The sequence below is a fragment of the Lutjanus erythropterus genome, chromosome 7 (assembly GCF_056507025.1).
Source record: "Lutjanus erythropterus isolate fLutEry1 chromosome 7, fLutEry1.hap2, whole genome shotgun sequence".
NCBI lineage: Eukaryota > Metazoa > Chordata > Actinopteri > Lutjaniformes > Lutjanidae > Lutjanus > Lutjanus erythropterus.
The window spans coordinates 3,817,593-3,839,190 of NC_139323.1; the positions used below are offsets into that span (position 1 = coordinate 3,817,593).

Here is a 21,598-nt window from a genome sequence, read left to right on the forward strand (position 1 = left end):
AACAAAAATCACATGACTGCCTCGTGGTCACAACTCTTTTCTTCTCTTCACACCTCTTCTGAAAGCCTAATGTAGAAAGATGGGGCTGGCAGTAGCAGCGATGCAGCCTGTGTGGAGCCACACATTGGGCAACCCCATCACTGTGATTCAACCTATCAGGAATGGTATCTTTAGGATTTCAGTGATACTGATCCTGATGCTGCTTATCTATACTGATACTTAGCGATACTCTTACTGATACTACCCACCATAATTTGATGCAAATAAAGGCATGAAAAGATGTGAAGATATTCAGTTATATACAGTAGATTTTTGTATAGAGCTTAATGCATTAGTAAGAGGTTTTCCTGATTGTTGCAATTGGCTGCATTTATTTCAGATTTAGTGAAGGGAACCCACACTTTTCAACGTTTTGCCCTCTCAGCTGTTTACGCATCCTTACAAGAATATCAATATTGTCATCGCTCGTCCAGAAGCTTATCAGTATTATGGATCTGCACTTTTGAGCGTTCAGAGTTTTACATTTGTAATCATACAAATCACGAACAGGTGAAAATTTTTCTTCCACTTCATTTATTGCAGTTTTGCTGGAAGTGTGGTTAAACCATGCTAGTAGAAGCTTATTTTTTGGAAAAAGCTGATGAACAAACATTTTCTTCGTACATATCATTATTAACATTTAATAATGCATGATATATGATGATTTTTTTGGGGTTAGTAAAGCCACTTTATTTTTGAATGTTTTGCTTCAGCAGCATCCTGTGGATGAATCACAGAATCACACTGTTTAATTTTTCACCAAAGAAAAACTGGTACAGTTAGGGATAGTTCACCCAAAACTGAAACTTCAGTCATTATCTACTCACCCTCATGCCACTTGAAGGTCAGGTTTAGTTTTTTTTAGTCCACAAAACACTGCTGGAGTTTCACAGGAAATGGTGCTGCAGAATCTCCCAAACAATGGAAGATGGAAGTTTTCAAATGGAAAAAACAACCAGAAAAACAACAGAAAATGCCTCCATACTACTTGTCTGGTGTAATCCAAGTCTCCTAAAGCATACACCCAGTTCACCCAGTGTGCACTCACATGTGATGGTGGCTCCAACGTGATGTCTTGGCATGTTGGGGCTTTAGGACACTTGGATTATGCTAGACGAGCAGAATGGAGGCATTTTACGTTTTTGTTTTTTGGGTTGTTTTTTCTGTTTGAAATGGAAAGCTGTTTTCCTATGAAACTCCAGCAGTGTTTTATGGACTAAAAAACTAAACCCTACAATCAGCATGAGGATGATAATGACTGAATTTTCATTTTTTGGTGAAGTATCCCTTTAAGACAAAACTCTACATCTTATTAAGCAGCTGAGGTTGTGTTATCTTGATGAAATTGTGACACAGTTGCTAAAAAGTAAGAAGCATGTGTCATTCACGTATGTGTTTTAATACCAAAGTCATAAACTGAAACTAAAGGCTTTAATAATTATCTGGTAAAAAGAAAACATAGTATGAGACGATGGCTGATTGGTGTCTGTTGGACAATATCCTCTTTCTCATTTTGTCTTTGTGTTTCTAGCGACCACGCCCTGGTTTGAAACCTACAGGGAGAACTTCCTGCAGTCGATGCCTGCCTCTGACCACGAGTTCCTCAATCACTACCTCGCCTGTATCCTTCCAACAGCACATTAATCTGCCCACTGCTCATCAGTAGGCAACAAGCTCTGCTCAGATGGTTTCTTAAAATATCAGTGAGGATAAGCAGTGTCCTGGTTTGGTGGTGTCATAACCAGGCTTTGGGAATAATGCATTACATGTAACAGGATTATGTAATCTGGATATGAAAAAAAGGTTTAAAAAAATGTGATGCTTGGATTACATTACTGGACTTCAATTTTTAACAAGTAATTAGTAACTGTATCAGAATACATCTTCAAAGTAACCAAGCCTGGTCATCATTGTACAGTTTAAAATGTATATTGTGCATGCAGATAGTTGTTAGTGAAATAAAATAGTGAGCAGTAGTCAGAGTCTTCCTGGCAAACTTTTAAGCACATCATATTGATTTGGGACAGTCTGTTATATTATTATTATCCTTGACATCCGGTCCTGACAGGCCTCCTGGTAGTGTCTTCCACTGAGGCCGTCCCTGTGGAGCAGTTCCTCAAGCTTTCTCAGGAGCAACACAGGATTCAGCACAGTGGGGAATACACTAACCCCAAGTGGTTCATCCCCAACACGCTCAAGTACTACGTCTTACTGCACGACATGAGCGAGGGCGACGAACAGAGGTACTGACACAAGCTTCAGTATCAACATGCATACGTCTCTGCACATCTGCCACTTTGTGACTTGTAGTTTTGGGGGTTTTACCTTTTTACATGATTACAGAAGCGCAAGCAGAAGTCTTTAAAAATCCAATGAAAGAGGCAAAATAAAGGCAGTCAGAAATGTCTCATGCTGCTGTATTGTTTGGGTTGTTTTGTGTTTGATCCTCTCCAGGGCAGAGACAGTGTATGAGGATATGAAACAGAGATACGGTTCTCAGGGCTGCTATCTGTTGAAAATAAACACTCGCACCAACTCAGCTGAAGGAGATGAACAGATTCCAGACCCCTGGAGTCAGTACCTGCACAGGAATAATCTACACAGCCAGGTGAGTGCTGTAGCTTCTTCAGCATGAAGGGACTCACCATGGCCCAGAGTCATCAGCAATGGCTACTGTAAAATTCAACTTTAGGAAAAAAAAAAAGGGGAAGCCTCTGACTGATGAGCACTGACAAGTGATCAGGACCATCGTGCCCCCTGCTGGCATGCAGCACATGTTTATCATAATTGTTTATTTTATATTATTACAATGCAAAAAGTCTATAATACTACACTGACATAGTCTCATAACTCATGAAGAGCTAGACAGCAAATACCAGTTCCACTTTTTTGTCAAAGTTATTATCATTATGATAATTATTACTAGGAAATCTGCCTTCCCATGCATGAAAACTCCAGCCCTCTGTCAAACTTCCTCAAAATATCCATAACAATCATCCATATGTGCTAAAATTTTGCAACTAACATCAAAATGTAGCCCCAGTTGAGCAGAAAGATTCACATGCTTTGAGCTGGCAGTCCATCAGTCTGTTTTTCTCATAAACTGTAGACTAATTAAGTCCATCTCCTCCCACATTTTTCCTGTTTTCCACAGATGATCCAGCCAGATTTCTAATTTATCAAAAATTGAGCCCACGGTGCCTTAAAATGTTTTCCAGTAAACAGTAGTCTAAGCAGCTACTGCAGATTCTTGCAAAATAAATCTCTGATGTTCATGGAAAAAATGACATTTTGTTGTCCTGGTAGATGAGGTAGGTAGGCAGGTAGATTAGTTTTTTCTCAAAAACAATTAAAAAAATGTCTGAATTGTATCTTCATGTAAGCTATTGCAGTCAGTGGAAAACAAAGCATCATTAAACGTCAGTTTGTCACTTATGAAGCAATCGATCTTTGTGAAATTAAATTATGTTGTCTAGATGAAGCATGAAGCACACAAATTCTCAGAATTTCTTCTTGAAAACTGAATTTTTGACAATAGTTTGAAATTTGTCTCCATGCAAACCTGCTGAGTCACAAGTTGAAGCCATCTGTGGTTCATTGCTTGACAGGTTGTCAAAGGGTTGTGACTTGCTCTTGGAGTCAGAGGTTACGATATTGTGTCGTGGGTGACACAGAAGTGACACACTAATGCTTACTCAAGCATTATGCTTCAGGGATTAGAGACACATAATTTCAGAGAGATTTTTAATTTTAGAAGTCAAAAAATATTGATCTGGGCAGTTCCGTTGACAGACTCAAGGATTTGTCATCTGGTGACTGAACAGTGATCAACACAAACATCTGTGTTCTCTCTGTCAATAACACTGTGTTCAGACTGGTTCTGTCACAGCGGGGTCGAGATACGACAACACATCAGCCAGAGGATCAGTCTGTGATGTGCTCAGTCAAACGTGATTGGTGTTAACATTGCTACCCTTATTGCAGGAAACACTTGAGGACGTAGCTCCAGCTGTGAACAGTGCTGCTGTTGAGAACAATATCAGTGCAACTGAAGTGGATCATCACTTAGCAGAGAAAGGTCAGTGAATTCAACAGCACCTTCATATACTGCTGGAGTTTCCTCTCATTAGACAACCAGTTGCTGACTCCCTTGCTACCACACTACACAATACTGGAGGCTTTTTGATTTGAGCTGATTGGCTGACAGATTTCTATCATATCCTCTAATTCCTCTGCACATTTGTTTGGTTGCTGTGACACACAAAAGCTTTGATAAAATGACTAAAACCAAAGGTCACGGGTTGTGAGTATGTCACTTTTGACACTTTTCTACCAGATGGAGTGTCCAACAGCCTGGACAACCATCCTCTCCAGCTGGACACCCCGAGCAGCTCCGGGGGCCTGCACACCCTCCCCGCTGTCAACTCCGACCTGAAGAAAGGTGCGAGAGACTTAGAGAGCGCGGCGGGGGGAGCGGGAAGCCACGGTGCATGTCTCACCCTCAACGACCACGACCACATCAGGCAGTTCATTCAGGAGTTCACCTTCAGAGGCCTGTTGCCACACATAGAGAAGAACATCAGACAGCTCAACGACCAGGTATGACTCCAGACCTTTAACCTCTACATATTTCAACACATCTTCATTGTGATAAATGAGCAACAAAATGTATTCACATCCCAGAAATATGATCAGATACTACAAAACATGATCCACAGAGATGGACGTAGAACAACTGGACACATCTTGTGATCCAGCTGCAGTTAACTTGGAAAACGTGAAGTGTCTGAGTCTGAGATTAAACTGAGGTTTGATCTGATATTCAGAGGTGAGGTGTCGATTCTAAGCTGTGGTCTTTTTGGAGGATGTAGCTTGTTGTGCTGTCGAGTGGTATTGCATTATACAGAGAAGTGTCTCTAATGCAATTCAAAGTGCTTAACAGATGACTGACAAACTCTCCATAAGACAGAACACATGAAAGACTGTAATAGAGAGAAATAACGACAATATAATCTATTTCAAACAGAGAATAAAAGCAAGTGTTGATAATGGCATACAGTAAAATAGATTTAAATACATAATGGACTAAAAGCCTGCCTGGTGGCATCACTGTCACATATTAGAATGACACAACCTTCTCAGCTTTGACAGTTTCATCAGTTTTTTTTGGTTTCCTGAATTTAGTCTTCCAATGTATCAACAGTCAAGCTTCAGATTTATTCAAAGACAAGACAGTAACAGAGTAACTAGGAGCAGGATAAATGGCACACATCATGAATCTATATTTGGACGATCAGCTTTTTCTATTAAGTTCTGTCAACTCTGGAACACATCACAGCTGAAATCAAATTGCTCCAGATATAAAAGCCTTTACAACAAAGGTGGTGTGGTGGCTAAAAGCAAACTAGAGCTGAACCCACGCTTACCTAATTGTGCTCGAATTTTTAAGGTTTTTGTTTTTGTGTATCTGTGTTTATTACTATAAACCCTTCTTAATCAAAATCCAGACGGAACAGGTAGGTTTTAAGTTTGCATTTAAAAGTTTCAACACGATTTAGCCATAATGCTATAAATGGCTGGAAAAAAATAGAACCTGTCAGAACAAGTCAATGTAATTCAACAGCACCACAAACTATAACCTTCAAAACAACCATAAAATACCAACTGTGTGTATAATTTCAGTAATTATCATGTGGTCATTTATATAGCACTATCTGTTTTGCCCCATTACAGTAACTCCAAGGAACTGATTATGATCAATGGTTTATTATAGGGGTATTATTGTTAGTGATGTGCACCTATACTAGTATCAGGTATTGGTCAGATACTTTGTCATAACTACTCCAATACCTCACAGCCGATATCACATCATGAAAAGTAGCTGCTCAACACAAGCAAACATCTAAAGAAACGACACGATGCAGAGATTAAGGAGTTTGCTGATGTTTCATTACCAGCAAGAGTCATTGTCCTCAGCGCCATCCACTAATGACAGCAGCGACTTTGGCAAATGTCCGTATAAGTCCAATAAGTCCCACCAGGCTAGTTGAATGCTTCTGCAAATGAATCCAAAGGCAAAGATGGAAAAAAAACAGTGCTGCCACCAACCTTCTTTTCTTGGTTGTGGGTAATAAGCAGCTACAGCTTCTCTTTGTATACTTTTCTTTATTCTTCTGTTAACCTTCACTAAATCAGCCTAACAGTACCATACACCCAACTTCACTCTTTCTTTTACCTTTACTCATATCAAAGCATCATTACCACACAATAAAAATACGTAATTACAAGTAAAAATTCTGCATTTAAAGTCCTACAAAATGTAAAGCAAGTTTACTATTCCTAGGAGTACCTTACCTAGTACTTTTTCCTTAAGTACTAAGGTAAAAGTAGTAATGTCTGCAACCAGCCCCAAAAGACACAAGTAAAATATAATTGCACTTCAGTGTCTTAGAGGTGGAACTGAAGACTTGTCTGTTTTCCAGCTCTTGAAGTTGAATTTTTCAACTTTTCACTCATTGATTATAAGCCATTTACATGTGCAGATTCTCTCACACATATAAAACTCTGTAGAGATCTTTGTACACATTGACAAATATAAGCCTCCTAGCACTCATGATGTGCCTCTCTGTCCACAGCTGGTCTCCAGGAAAGGTCTGAGCCGGTCTCTGTTCACTGCGACCAAGAAGTGGTTCGGTGGTGGGAAAGTTCCAGAGAAGAGCATCAGTGAACCAAAGAGCACCTGTGGCCTTCTGTAAGCTCACCAGCACCACACCTCCATCACACACACCATGTATTTAAACACTGCATGACTGGTTTGATCTTTCCTATCTATGATGTCAGATATCCCCCAGAAGCCCCTGAGCTGCAGATCAGGAAGATGGCCGACCTGTGCTTCCTGGTTCAGCACTACGAGCTGGCCTACAGCTGTTACCACACTGCCAAGAAAGACTTCCTGTCAGACCAGGCCATGCTGTATGCTGCAGGGGCACTGGTGAGACCACACACACACACACACACACACACACACACACACACAAAAGGCTGCAACATGTGGGGAAAATAGTCATCTCTACTGTTTATCTGACTGTTAATGATGTTAAGGACTGAGATTATTTTCTTCCATCTCTCTGTTCTCTCCTCCTTCCGTTCTGAATTTCTCCATCTGTCCTCATGTTCCGTCCACACATCTTGCTGTCTTCTGTAGGAAATGGCTGCAGTGTCAGCTTTCCTGCAGGCTGGAGCTCCCAGACCATACCCAGCACACTACATGGACACCGCAATCCAGACATACAGGGATGTCTGCAAGTATGACCTGTTTACTTCTATTTCATTTTAAGTCAAGATGTTATGCTGTTGCAGTGTCACTTAGAGGTTCACCAAAGTCAATCTGTCTTTTTAGTATTGGGTGCTTAATATGTCCTATCAGAAATCCTTTGTGTGTGTGGCTTTTATCCAGCATGTTAACACTTTTTCTTTATCTTCCCGCTGCCCTGTACAGGAACATGGTGCTGGCTGAGCGCTGTGCTTTACTCAGTGCTGAGATACTAAAGAGTCAGGGCAAATACTCAGAGGCTGCAACACTCCTCATTAAGATGACCAGCGAGGTGAGGAAAGCCTCATCATTTTCCCTGTCATTGTACGTCTAAAATGCCCAAGGTGCACCACACAATTTACTTCACTCTTGTGAAAATAGGAACACATGTACACCATACTCCAGTAGTTCTCATATACACAGGTAAGACTATGATACATTTACTGATGAATTGCATTTTTTACTAATAACAGCTATTTACTAATACAGAGATACCTCTCTTTCCTGTCTGCTCTTCAGCTGTCCTGTTAAATAAAGCCGAAAAGCCCCAAAAAATAAACTTATAAAAAGTTAGCAGGCCCCCCAAATGCTGTTTTTGTTGGAATGAATGACCAAAACACAACAAAAGTTACTGTTTAATTTTGAAAATGTCATGTTAACAACAGCACTTTAGTTTGACTTCGTATTTTTCCCTCAGTCATCCATCCTCCGCCTGCAGTGGTTCTGTGCCCCACAGTTTGAGAACCACTGATGTAGTCCATTATCTACTGCATTGGCTGTTGGCTGTTGACTGTTGTGGTGGCTAAATGAGATTTTTGCTTTTTATATTGTGGACACAAATTATTCTACAATGCCATTTGCAAAGTAGTGTAATTGTGGTCATGATGGTCATCATCATGTGCACTGCAAGACAGACAAAAGTCGCCTCAGTCAGCTGATGAGCTCCCATCAATACTGATTTAAAAAACACAGCAGAATAAGACTAATTATGAATAAATCAAAAGATCTTTATTTGGAACACTGGAGAAATCAAACAAAATAAAAAACAAAGTAGACTAAATTGTTATCCAACACAAAGCGGAGAATATAAATTGGCTGATTATGGCCACTCTGATAGAGACAGGAGACAGAGACTGTTCCTCATCAAATACAGACTCAGTGATCACCATGTGACAATAGAAACAGGACAACACAAACAACACCTGAATAAATTATCAAGTAAAACAGCAGTGGATTCATTCTGATTGGACCTTTATTTTCCTTTTTGTCCAGGACTCTGACCTGCGCAGTGCTCTGTTGTTGGAACAGGCCGCCCACTGCTTTATTAACATGCGTAACCCCATGGTGCGCAAGTTTGCCTTCCATATGATCCTGGCTGGTCATCGATTCAGCAAAGCAGGACAGGTGAGCCTCTCAACCATGACTGCTCTGTTTGGTCCAGCTTGACACTGGTGTCCTGGAGCTGTGAGTGGGATAATATGCCTGTCTGTGAGAAAGTCTACTCCTCTACATCCTTATTTTCTCCTGTCCCTCACCCTCTCAACTGTGTCTTCATGCAGAGGAGACATGCGCTGCGCTGTTACTGCCAAGCCATGCAGGTGTACAAGGACAGAGGCTGGTCTTTAGCAGAGGACCACATCAACTTCACGATCGGCCGTCAGTCCTTCACACTCCGCCAGCCAGAGAACGCTGTGACAGCCTTCAGACAGATCCTGACCAATGACAGCAGGCAGACGGCCACACAGCAGGGCGCCTTTCTCAGAGAGTATCTCTACGTTTACAAGGTAACTACAGTTTGCATTCTTGTCTTTATGATTAAACAGCTGATTTTACAGGAAACAGACTATAGTACTTTGTGTCAAACAGTCTACACATGTCCACCAGCTCAGATCAGGGATCAGATGGGTACTGGACAATCCTTGCGAAACACTGGAAATATAATGTGGTTTTTTTCAAGGTTTTAGACCTGCTTGGATTTTGGATTAAGTGCTTGAATCTCCTTGAAATTGCAATCACATCGCATTTGTAATTTAGTATTTCTTGGTGTGCCTGTTTAACAGGTTAAAAATGTTGGAGCTCATCTCTGCAGCTGAACTGATCTTAAATCTTGCATCTTCTTTTGAGATTCATGCAATCTGGCCGAACTCTGAGAATAGTTTCAGCAACTCAGTCATGATTGAGCAGTATGATTTTTTTGCATTTTTTGCATATGTGCTCGCAACAGTGTGAAAGGAATAGAATGACAAGAAACACATGGAAGAATAACAGTTATGATGAATGGTAATATTGTGTCTGTGCAAAGCACACTAATGAATCAATGACATTAAAATAATAAAATAAAAATAGGTTAAGAGGCAAAAAACACTCAACTAACCGTGTATGTGCGTGTTTTCAGAGTGTGATTGGGGGAAATGAAGTGAGCCTTCCCCAGCTGCCTCTGCCCTGCATCCACAGCTCAGCCACAAGGGTCTACTTTGGACATGAACGCCGCCTCGCTGAAGGTAACAAGCTCACTAGTCAGTTGTGATCTCGACTAAATCATCCCATCATCATCCCCCGTGACCATTTTCTCTTGCTGCATTGTCAGGGTTTTGCCACACACAGACACACACTGCTTCAGTGGATTGACTATGGGGTGTAGTAGCATGTGCCCCTCTCATTCACAGTGCTCATTTGTTAGTTCTCTTCCTGTCTTTAACATTTATAATCATGTCCCACCAAAATATCCTATAAAAATGACAAAAATTACAAACTGGCTCTGTACCAGAAAACACCCTTATCTCAGGCAAGAATTCACAACTTCGAACAATTTCATTCATTTTCTGCCATTAATCCAGGTCTTGACTGTGCTAATTTCAATAATAATATCTGTTATTGTTGTTGCGTGTGTGCAGGGGAGAAGCAGGCAGCCACTCATGTCTCTTTGGACCAGGAGTATGACCAGGATTTGGCAGCCATGTGGTGCCAGCTGGAGGAACAGCTTGTGGCTGCAGCCAACCGGGGGGTCTGCCCAGTGAACTTCCAGCCCACCCAGTGCTGCCTGAACAGCCAGACGGACAACCTGCGCCACCCGCTGGCTGTGGTGGAGGGTAAGTGGTCCTCACCACACACAGTGGAACTGTAGTTAAAATGACACCCAGACTATTAATCACTTAATCAGTCCAAAGTACAGCCCTCTTTCTGTCTCTGCAGAGCCAATCATAGTGGAGGTAACGTTCAGGAACCCTCTGAAGGTGTCTCTGGCTCTGTCCAGCCTCTCGCTCCTCTGGAGGTTCACTGCTGATGGTGCACCTACATCGAAGGACAAGAAGACTGAAGAGTTGACCATCACCAATGAGGAGACCCTCGCTCAAGGGGTGGGTAACCAGGCCGTGTTTTTCCTTTATAAAAAACTGTGATTTTTGTTCAGTTTGGTGGATAGATGCTATAAAAACAAGCCTAGGATTTCTGTGGTCTCTTCAATATTTTTTTTTACTTTTACAGATGACACAGAAAGACGACACTGTGACCACTGAGGTCATCCAAGAGTTTCATATGGGTCCAGAGGAGACCAAACTGGTAAGATGCTCACATGACTTTGACATGAACTGTAGTGTGTTGACCACTGCTGATGTGAAGTGCAGCATCCTGATAAGCAGCCTCTGTATCTTGTATCTTGAGATCTCCCAGCAGACAGCAGATTGTGGATCAACAGAGTGATTTGTGTTATTAAGAGTTGTCTTATTGTTATTATTATCATCATCATTTTGATGCTAAGAATCAGGATAATTCTGATCCTAGTGGAAGGGTGGATTCAACATGGATTCAGGGTTGATGTAGAGACATAATCAATAATCATTCTTGGAGAAACTAGGAGAATAACTGAACATTTAAATGGGCCCTTGAAAAGGCAGTTGGCAATAGAAATTCAAAAAGAGTGTTAAAATATAGCACTGTACCTTTCTTGGCTCATAAAAATCTTCAGACTGAACTCTGACCTTTGACCTCAGGCTCGACTCAGGCTGCTGCCACACAGAACAGGCCAGCTGAACATCGTAGGTGTGGTGTACAATCTGGCTGCAGCTTCCTCTGGAGAAACCAGCACCGAAGGTAACGCACACAGAGATGTTAAGTTATTTTTTGTTTCTTTAGTATCAGTTGATACTTAATTTATTGTTATTGTTTATTTATTACAAAGTTATTCATTGTTTATCACTTCTAAGCATGCATATAAATGATAAATAATAGAAGAGAGAAAATTTATGTCTCTGTCCTTTATTTTAAAACATGCAGCTGACTGACATGATAGTGTGTGTTTGCTTTGCTTTTTCTTCTTTCTGTCACGTTCTTTAGAAAAAAAAAATATCAAAGAAAGTAATATGATCCAGGATGTTCAGCATTTTGCTGCCATATTAACACACAGTGTGATGTCCTCCTGTCCACAGGCCAGCAGACGCTGGATATGATGGTGGTCCGTGGCAGACAGGACCTGAAAATTCGGGGTCCTCGACTCAACCAGACCAAAGAGGACAAGATGTCGGTTCGACACGGTCCTGATCAACGTCTGGACCCCATCATAACACCACCCATGCCCCTAATGGAGGTAACATTCACTCACTCAGCGTAGAGACACTGATCCTGCAGTGCTAACAGAGTGTGATCAATCTAAAGACTGAGGATATGTCTGATGGATTATTTATTGGTGCTGAGACCATCGTTAAATGCAAATGACTTCTAATGCTGTCCTGGATAATACGTGTGCCCAATGTATGCTTAACAATGAGGAATGCCTTTTCACTTTCAGTATGTCTCTGCTCTGAATAGCTCTGCACTGAAAACTTCAGTGATGTCTCATAGTGTTGTCATGATACTGGAATTTCTCATTTCAATACAATATCTTGAAAAATATTGATATTAGATACCATTTTAGCATTTTAGCATACCATTTTTAAAAATGTGACTCAACACTGTGGGCATAAATTTTGTGATGCCATGTTGTTACATCCTGTTAGGACCTATTGTCCAAGTCCTTTCTGTCACTGTTATTGTCATTAATGATCAATCTGTTGATCGTTTTCCACATTAATCAGTTAGTTGTTTGGTCCATAAAGTGAAAAATGTTGATCAGTGTTTCCTGTCAGAGAGGAGTAAAGAAACCAGAAAATATTCAATTTAAGAAGCTGAAATGAGAGAATTTGGACTTCTTTTTTCTCATAAAATCACTCAAACGGATTAATCGATTATCAAAATAGTAGGGATTAATTTCGTAGTAATAAAAATAATCGTTGCATCTCTACTCTGGACTGCTCACACACCATCACAAAAACAAAATGCAAAAATGAAATAAAATAAAAGTCTAGGCCAGTGCTGCCTGTTAATGAACGTGCGTGACTGTATTTGTGTTGTCAGGTCTTCTTCCTGCAATTTCCCACTGCTCTGCTCTGCGGTGAGATCAGAAAGGCTTATGTTGAGTTCTGTAATGTCAGCGGCGTTGCCTTGTGTGGCCTCCGCGTCGTGTCCACACACCCGGATTTCTTCACCTTCGGCAGCCAGGCCACAACGCCCGTCACGCCCGTCAGCCCCACCTCGGCCGAAAACAGCTCGGCCTATAAGACCGTGGCCACGCCCTTCCAGCCCGGCTCAGTGGCGACTGAGATGTTGGTTTCTGCAGAGGATTTCAGCCAGCCTTCCGGCGTGGTGGAGATCCCGATAGAAGGCAGCACGCTGCAGCCGGGGGAGTCCACCCAGCTGCCTCTGTGGCTCAGAGGACCAGACCAGGAGGGAGTCCATGAAATCAACTTCCTGTTCTACTACGAGAGCACGGAGAAAGGAAACAAAATCAGGTACAAATAACTGAAGGGATATGAAGTGGCTTGATCACACGTATAATATTATTTACAGGTACAAACCACCTATTTTAACATTAGCAGCCTTTATCACAGTGGAAAAACTCATAATAAGGAAATATGATCAATATGGAGCAACTATGTATGTACCAGCCTGTGTCTCATGGCTCTGAGGGGTTTGACACACCTGAGCAAAGAGTCAAAATGATTTCTGTAGAATCGTTCTCACAGTTTATCATAGAGGCTATTTCCACTGCACAAGTCATCCCCTTCTAGGGTTATTCTAGGGTTCTATCTGCATTCTGAGTAGTTCTGAAATACTGAGCTTCAAAGTTTTTGCATTCCAAAGAGCAAAATTGATATGTGGGACGAGTCACTTTCATACAGGAAAATGACACATGAAGTTTTGTTACAGAGGATCTACATGGATGAAAGTTACTTTTAATGCTTTCTATGACACTTTTATGAGTTTTTTTTTTTTTTTTTATCAGATATGTTGATTCTGATACACCAATTATATGACTTATTGTAGGAAGAAGGGAATGAAAAAAATGATGGGTGAATGGAATTATTATTTTTGTTGTGCTCAAGACCTCATCACTTCAAATGTAGACTATATAATAAGTTTTAAGGCTTAACATTTATAAAATGACATTTTGCATCTGTAACATGTTATCATTTTTCACAAGTTTTTTCTTTAGTTGTTGAAGGGCAGCAGTACATCAGTATGCAGATCGTTACAGATCCTTCTGAGTAGTTTATTTTCATTGTTAGCTGCTACGCTAGCCAGCTAAAGCAAGTGTTCTAATGTTAGTCTGGGAGCCGGGGTGAGAAATTAACTCAAAATATGTGAACATCTACTAGCCGCTGACGGATAGATGTTCAAAATTACCAGACACTCAGTGATAAATTCAATCACAAATGATTTTGTGTTTGAAATGAACCTGCCACTTTCATATTTTACCAGTATTTGGCTGGTGCTAATTTTCCACCTTGTTGGCAGCTAATACTAACGTAACTTTAAGAGGAAAGAGCTAAAGGATAGACTCAGGTTTGTTTTTGTTTTTTTTTTAAGTCTATAACCCTTATTCTTGCCACAGGCAAATATATCTGTTAGTGGTCCTGTCTTGATTCTGCAGACTAACATTAGGGAGCTGAAATCTACCCCTCAGCAAGATGTAAAATGATTTTAAAAAGATTGAACATGCCTGTACTGCTGTCCTTCATGAGACCATCGATAAAATTGGTCCTCTTGTGTGCCTTCTAATTGCTGATTGGCCTTTTTATTTTCTAAACAAAAATCCCAAAGTTGCATAAAACTTCTAAAACTAAAACTAAAAAAACACCTCACAGAATGAGAATAGGTACATAACTCAGTTTTGACAAAGGACACTCTTTAAGAAAGCTGAATTCTCTTCATTGAACCCAGCAGTGAGTACAGCTCAGACTGCAGGACGTGTGTAGATTATACATGTCCATCATCTCTCCCTCTGTCTCCTCTCTGTTCCTGGTCAGTCATCGGGTGTTACGTCACACAGTGTTCATCTGTGCCAGCCGCTCTCTGAGTGTGCAGGCGTCGGCCTGTCGCAGCAGTGTTCCTCCACATCACAGTCTGGACGACAAAGGTGGCGGTGGAACGCTGGTCTTCATCGATGTGGAGAACATCAACACGGTGAGACACACACATAAAACAATCAGCTCTTTGGTGTCGAGTTGAACAACCTGCCACTTGTTCTAATCTGCCTTCTTTCTGCTCCCAGAGTGAAGCTGGCGTGCGAGAGTTCCACATCGTTCAGGTGTCCAGCAGCAGTCAACACTGGCGTCTCCACAAGTGTATCAACCCCGCCAAGGATAAAGGTGTGTGCAGCACACTGACTTATCTGTGCTTCATTTCAGTTCGTCCTTTTATTCTTGTGTGTAGCACGAGTGGAGAACAACCTGTTTGATGTGAGTATCAGTCCCAGCTTCTGTCTGTGTCCTCTCCTCCCCTCCAGACTGTAAACTGACCAGCAGAGAAAGAGCCAAGCTGTGCTTCAGGGCCACGCGATGCAAGCCCCACCAAGGTACCTCACACACAAAACACAAACCACATCAATCTGCATAGATGTATAGTTCTGATTTGTGTGTTTTGTCTATTTGTAGCTACCTCGGATGCTGTACAGAAATACACCTTTGCAGACCTGAATCTGGGAAACGAACGGGTAAATTGAAAGCAAAATGTTGTAGTCTGTTGACTTTGGTCTCATTTTGATACTTTGTAATATGTTAATTTATGTCACTTTCACTTTCACCTCTGGTGGTTGATTCTTTGTACACGTATCTCAGTCTAGACTAGCTTTTTGTCTTTTTTTCTCCATTTGTCTCTGATCTAATGTGCAAAGCATTTAAACTATTTTTTTGACTACTGGGGACGTGGAAACAAGCTGTGAAGAAAACACTGACATACCACCAGCTTTTAAGTTAAACTGTTGGCACTTTGGTGTTTTAAAAAATTAGTTTGGATTCACCACCAAAGTCACATTAGCAAGTCTGGTTGACTGTGATAGAGAAAGATATTTGGCTAATGTAACAACATGTTAACAACAGGTAACATTCTTACAGAGTGTTTTCTGCTGTGTAGATCATCAGTTCCTCCACACCCTGCGGAGATTTCTTCTTCCGTGGCTGTCGGACCTCAGAGTCTCAGCGAGTGGACGCGTCGTCATCTAGGACATCAACAGGCGGCAAGAATCAGAACGGCGTCCCCACTGAGGACAGAACCTCTGACATCAGCAACATCGTCAAGAAGTGTAACGAGCTGGACCTCAATATTATCGTCATCTGGAAGGTACGTTGTGTTTTGTCCACAACCCAAAGATATTCAGTTTACTGTCAGAGAGGAGTGAAGAACCCAGAAAATATTCACATTTAAGAAGCTGAAGCTTGAATAAAAAAATGACTCAGAACGAGTAACTGATGGAGACATTGTGTTGTAGAGACTATGAATAAAACACAGCTGTTAGAGCTCACCAAAGAAAGTACACAAGATTCACTGATTTATGTTTTTATTGAAATGGGTGTTTGAGTTTCTGTTTTTGTGTGTATGTGTGTACAGGCCTATGTGGTGGAGGACAACAAACAGCTGATCCTAGAGGGCCAGCTCCATGTGGCACTGCAGACCCTCGGCAAAGAGGCCAGTTCTCTGACTCCCAGAGAGGTACAGTATGCACGTGTGTGTGTGTGTGTGTGTGTGGACCCTGTCAGTAACTGTGCATGTGTCTTGGCACATTTTGCTGTGGCACTCAACACTTGGATTTAACTACAAGACGAGACAAGTAAGACAGAAGGAGCAGCTTTACACTCCAAATCTGATGTGACGCTTCATGTCTCAGTAGAGCTTCATTTTCGATACTGATTGATGAGACGATAAAAAGAGATGTTGTGTGCTCTAACTTTGAGTGTGTTTGTGTTGCAGGAAGCTCAGGAGATGGTGCTGCTTAAGTTTAAATCCGAGCTGCCTCCTCCAGCCGTCCTCCCCTCTGCAGAGCTGTCTCAACTCATCAAAACCAACCTGCACTACCCTGAGACCTACACACACCCCTTTGTCCAGAACAGGTGGGACACACACACATACGGACAGACTTACTCATCAATACCTCATGTCCCTCTACAATGTGATAATAGTAAAAAAGCAGATCTTTGTCCCTGAAATGTTTCTCTGGGACTCCTGATTTGTCGTTTACAAATATTACAGCATCATCCCGAGGTCAGAGTGTCATTATATTTGACATCAACCTGCCACCTGTCTCTCTGTCAATTTAATTCAGTTCATTTCTGTTAGCTTTATTAGCCTAAACAAAATATGTTGCTGCTAAAGCAGTTTAGCACCATATAAAGGCTGTGACAGGCAGATATGTGTTCAGCTGTCAGATGACCTGTTGTCCCTTCACCCAGGAGAACAGACAGTTTCTCTTCTGCACTAAATATTTGGTTTAATCTTGGTTATTTCTCCACAGTGGAAGTCTCTTAGTGAAGAGAATTTCTCATAATGAAGGAGGAAGTGCATCTCAGTTTCTCTTTCTCCTGTTGAGCAGGGATCACATACACCCTCCTCTCTGGGCAGACATGTTTGTGTGTGTCGTCCTGTTTCTCTTGTCTCATGGTGGTCACTGACTCTGTATTTAGTGAACATCAGTCTCTGTTTCCTGTCTCTGACAGAGTGGAGATATTCAGCTGATTTATATTCTCTGTTCCTCTGTGTCTCTGTCTCCAGTCTCTGTGTGGTGCCGGTCACTCTGACTCTGTCCAACTGTTCCTTGGCTCAAGTGGACGTCATCATTGACTTGCGGCATAAAAGCACCAGGTGAGTTTCTTCACCTCTGTTCACAGGCTCAGTCGTACATTTTCTGATGAGTTAACGGATCGTCATGAGTAACTGTTGGAGTTCCTTTAAAGGAACAGTTCACCCCCAGACAAAGCTTACCTCCTGAAAAGCTGTTGCATATAAATCATCACTTTATTCATTCTTTTCTTTTTTTATATACGATTAATCAGATCCTGGTTGATGTTACAGCTGACCCATATCATTTTTCTAATTTTGGCCCACCACAGCTGTATTAGTATACATTGGTATCAGCATATATGTTGTCCATTATGCACCTATATGATTTTTTTAACAGAACATAATCCAGATTGCTTTTATCTGTTAGCTTTATAAGAAGCATTTTATATATACATATATTTTGCTCTATTTGTGTTTTTTTTTAACTATAGTTATTTATAATTATTACAAATACAGGTCAAAGGTAAGTTTGCAAGGCAAGTTTACGTGGTGCATAAATCTGAATGCACCCTCTCCATGTTTAGTTTTGACTTTGGGGACAGAAAACAGATCTGTCTCAGATGACCTGAGACGTCTGGATGGTTCATAATGTAGCAGCTTTATAAACCAACAGCAAGATTTTAATATTCAGTTCTTTGGCAGAGAGGAGGTCAAGGCAACAACTTCAGATCTGGAGTGATGGGATCCACTTTTATGTTGTTAGTGAGGAGTGAGGACACAAGCAACAGTGTTCTGAATCAGCTGCAGCTGTCTGATCTTTTTTTTTTTTAGAGAGACCTGTAAAGACTAGTTAAAGTCCTTTAAGTCTTGATATATCCTTCAGGTGAGAGCAGTCTGTTTTTTTCTTAATTATCTTAATGTGGCTCTAGAAATGTATGTCTGAGTCTATGACCACACCAAGGTTTCTGAAAGTTAACTGTTTCAGTGCCCTGATGTAACTTTGGACATTAAAGTTTATTATTAAACTGTAAAATATTCTGCCTCCTCCGGTGTTGCTGTCTGACAGTGGAAAGGTGTTTGCAGGACTTGTTTTAGATGGCCACTTAAACAGAAATTAATCTTTGAATATTCTTGGTTAAATCTTGGTTAATCTCTCCACCCCTCCCTGCTGTTTCCAGCCCAGAGTCTCTGGAGGTCCACAGCTCGTTCACCTGGGTGGGTCAGAGCCAGTACAAGCTGCAGCTGAAACCTCAGGAGGTGCTGTGCCTGACCCTGAGAGCCTGTTTCCTCCAGGCGGGAGTCTACAACCTCAACACACCGCGAGTCTTCGCCAAGCCGGCGGAGCAGGGCAGCATGTGCGAGACGAGCCAGCAGACGGCCAGTCCCGCTCTCATAATCATCAACAGCGCCTGAGTGGAGCACTGCGGCCCACAGACAGCAGCACCTGGACTCTGTGGACACAGAGACCACTGAGCAGAGTCCTCCAAACATGAGCAGACTTGTTCCTCTTGATTAATACTGGACAGCAGGACACACACGTGATTTGTACCAATTAATAAAATAGAAAAAGGTTTATTTCAAACAAACTGCGACAGTTTCTAGAGATTGATGAGCTGATGAAGGTCAGACAGTGAACGGACCTCAGAACGAGCATCAAAGAGTTTCACCTACACATTACTTTTTTGTGTATGAGGCCCCCTCATCAACACACAGGTTTACCCTCCTCCCACTCAGCCCCCCCCCCCCCCCGTACCTCCATTGTCTCCACCCACTCTGTTTCACCCACCTGTCACCAGCATCTCAAAGCCCCACTCGTGTTAGAAACTAACAACAGCAAACGTGCTGTTGTTAGAGCAGAATGTTGACTCTGATCTAGAGCCTCAAAGGTCCAGTGTGTAAGATTTATTGGCTGAATATGTAAGAAATGGAGTATAATATTTATAAGTATGTTTTCATTAGTGTGTAATCGCCTAAAAATAAAAATCGATGTGTGTTCGTTACCTTAGAATGAGCCCTTTATATCCACAGAGCGAGCAGAGGACTCCATGTTGCACCGCCATGTTTCCACAGTAGTCCAGAACACTGGCTCTAGAGACGGACTTAAGTGTTTTGTGTGAGTTTTGGGGCCACCGTATGTTCTTCTAGACCAGGGGTCTACAACCTTTATGATCAGAAGAGCCATTTTTGGCCAAAGAAAAAGAATCTGTCTGGAGCTGCAACTATAACATTTTCTCTTTTCCCTGAAGACTATTTTTTTTTTATTTGGCATCCATAACAAGTTTATGGAAACTCAAGACAACTAGCCACTGTCAGAATTTAGAAGAAAAGGCACCAAGCCATAGACGTAGGCTATGACGCACATTTAATTGCCTAGTATTTTTATATTTCAACATCAGTCACTGTCACTTGAATTTTTTTAAAATCCAATTTTTGGGGGTTCTAAAACTCAAAGTTTTAAGTTTCTCTAACTTATCTCAAAAACTTTTTCAAAACTCATGAGTTTGAGTTGAGTTGGGCTCAGAATTCAAAAATCTATTGCAGTAAGTTCCCTTTAAATCTTGAGTTCTCGCAACTTTTTCATAGATCTACAACAATGATAAATGAAAATTAAAATAATAAAGAAACATCTAAAGAGTCACATGTAGCTCCAGAGTTGCAGGTTGCAGACTCCTGTCCTAGATGCTTGGAAGTGGAGGGTGAGACGAGTTGTGTCCTGTACGCACGCACACAGGCGCACAGGTCCTTTTAAAGCAGAATCACAATTCTGCAGTCATTGCACGGGGTGTGTGTCATCACAAGAGGACTCACATCACTGGAGTATCAGTATGTTTGGTCTTCAGCTCCAGTCTCTGTCTGCTGTTCCAGACGACAACCTCAACCTGCAGGTACACTGAACTGAGCAGAAACCCTGAGTGGACTGAGTAGTTTTGAAACATTCTAACCAGAGCTGTTTACATCCTGAATATTGTACACCTCACCACCCGGTCTCCAGCTCGTCCTCCTCCTCCTCAAGTCCTCGGCCAGAGGCTGACGACTGACCTCCTTCTTACTGCCTGTTCTGTGTGTGACCTCCCTTCATTCTGTCAGTACAACAGACCTCCCATGTTGCCTCATGTGCATGCAGTTGATTTAGAGTCCAACCTATCCAATCAGCTCTAACCTGTGTGTTTAACCTCACCATATTGTGATCCAACTCTTGTATGCATTGACTTGACAGCTTTTCTGAAAATTATGTATTATATTTATATAACAAATTGGATGTAAATAGAAAATAAAAATGTAACTAATGATACTGTATGTGCTGTGAGAGACTGTGTGATATCTGGGCAGGGGATATTTCTGGAACTCTCTGTATCTCTGAATTATAGAGCAACAGAACACATACTGCTGTGGAAAAAATAAGATTATGATAAAAGACTGACTCTACACTGTTACAGGTGTGCGTTGGAATTATTGTCCCCCAACAACAGAGTTTACAACATTACAGGTCTGGAAATTTCACTCACAATCAGGGTTATTGAGTGCCCAACGACCTAATGCTGTGTTCCATTAACCTCGGAAGTCGGAGCTGGGAATGATGTCGCACATGAGTTGGCGGTGTTCCAGTAAACAAGTTGGAGAGTAAAGAAAATAAAATACAACAGCCAGGTTATCCATCGTTAGCAGTACCTGTTGATAACAAGGCATTCTGCAGTATTTTACACACAAAAAGCAAAATACTGACCTCAAAATTATGGCAGGGCTCAGTGACATTCGTTGGACTTTCTACATCGGAAATCCAAATTCCAGGGGCCTTCAAGTTGAAATTTCCAATTCAATTGTGCCATGAAACACACATATGATGTTTGTCAATATACAACATCATTTTCAAGTCAATGAAGTCTCATTTTGTAGTAAAACTGTTCCAAGTATCAGACTGTGAAATTGTGTAGTTGGAAAGACTACACGCCCAGAAGTCACATAAGCTACAATGTCTGCGTGTTTTCATACCAGGATGTCGTCACACAACAGCAGGTCTTACTTGTTCTTTTGCCTCACGACTGATAAAACAGTGACCTGTAAAATTGGGTTTTAAATAGAAACAACATGTATTTTGTGGCACAGTTCTTAAAGAAGGAAAAAAAATTACTTGTCTCCCAATGGAGTAAGTTAGGCTCTCTT

General features: G+C 41.4%; 1 protein-coding gene across 2 annotated transcripts in view; it reads left to right on the forward strand.

Annotated features, from left to right (window-relative positions):
• trappc8 (trafficking protein particle complex subunit 8) overlaps window positions 1-20,734 on the forward strand; it is a 32,168-nt gene extending 11,434 nt beyond the window's left edge. For both annotated transcript variants that reach the window (XM_084722410.1, XM_084722411.1), the window contains 27 exons: window positions 1,571-1,660; window positions 2,108-2,282; window positions 2,494-2,647; window positions 4,024-4,117; window positions 4,376-4,638; window positions 6,675-6,790; window positions 6,880-7,030; window positions 7,244-7,344; window positions 7,538-7,643; window positions 8,624-8,755; window positions 8,911-9,135; window positions 9,747-9,852; window positions 10,246-10,440; window positions 10,544-10,707; window positions 10,835-10,909; window positions 11,341-11,440; window positions 11,776-11,933; window positions 12,740-13,173; window positions 14,692-14,848; window positions 14,937-15,033; window positions 15,171-15,239; window positions 15,319-15,377; window positions 15,797-16,003; window positions 16,271-16,372; window positions 16,631-16,770; window positions 17,429-17,518; window positions 18,616-20,734. In XM_084722410.1, coding sequence (XP_084578536.1) covers window positions 1,571-1,660; window positions 2,108-2,282; window positions 2,494-2,647; window positions 4,024-4,117; window positions 4,376-4,638; window positions 6,675-6,790; window positions 6,880-7,030; window positions 7,244-7,344; window positions 7,538-7,643; window positions 8,624-8,755; window positions 8,911-9,135; window positions 9,747-9,852; window positions 10,246-10,440; window positions 10,544-10,707; window positions 10,835-10,909; window positions 11,341-11,440; window positions 11,776-11,933; window positions 12,740-13,173; window positions 14,692-14,848; window positions 14,937-15,033; window positions 15,171-15,239; window positions 15,319-15,377; window positions 15,797-16,003; window positions 16,271-16,372; window positions 16,631-16,770; window positions 17,429-17,518; window positions 18,616-18,850 — 3,995 coding nt within the window. In that variant the 3' untranslated portion in view covers window positions 18,851-20,734. The remainder of the gene's footprint in view (window positions 1-1,570; window positions 1,661-2,107; window positions 2,283-2,493; window positions 2,648-4,023; window positions 4,118-4,375; window positions 4,639-6,674; window positions 6,791-6,879; window positions 7,031-7,243; window positions 7,345-7,537; window positions 7,644-8,623; window positions 8,756-8,910; window positions 9,136-9,746; window positions 9,853-10,245; window positions 10,441-10,543; window positions 10,708-10,834; window positions 10,910-11,340; window positions 11,441-11,775; window positions 11,934-12,739; window positions 13,174-14,691; window positions 14,849-14,936; window positions 15,034-15,170; window positions 15,240-15,318; window positions 15,378-15,796; window positions 16,004-16,270; window positions 16,373-16,630; window positions 16,771-17,428; window positions 17,519-18,615) is intronic.
• Window positions 20,735-21,598: the final 864 nt, after the last annotated feature.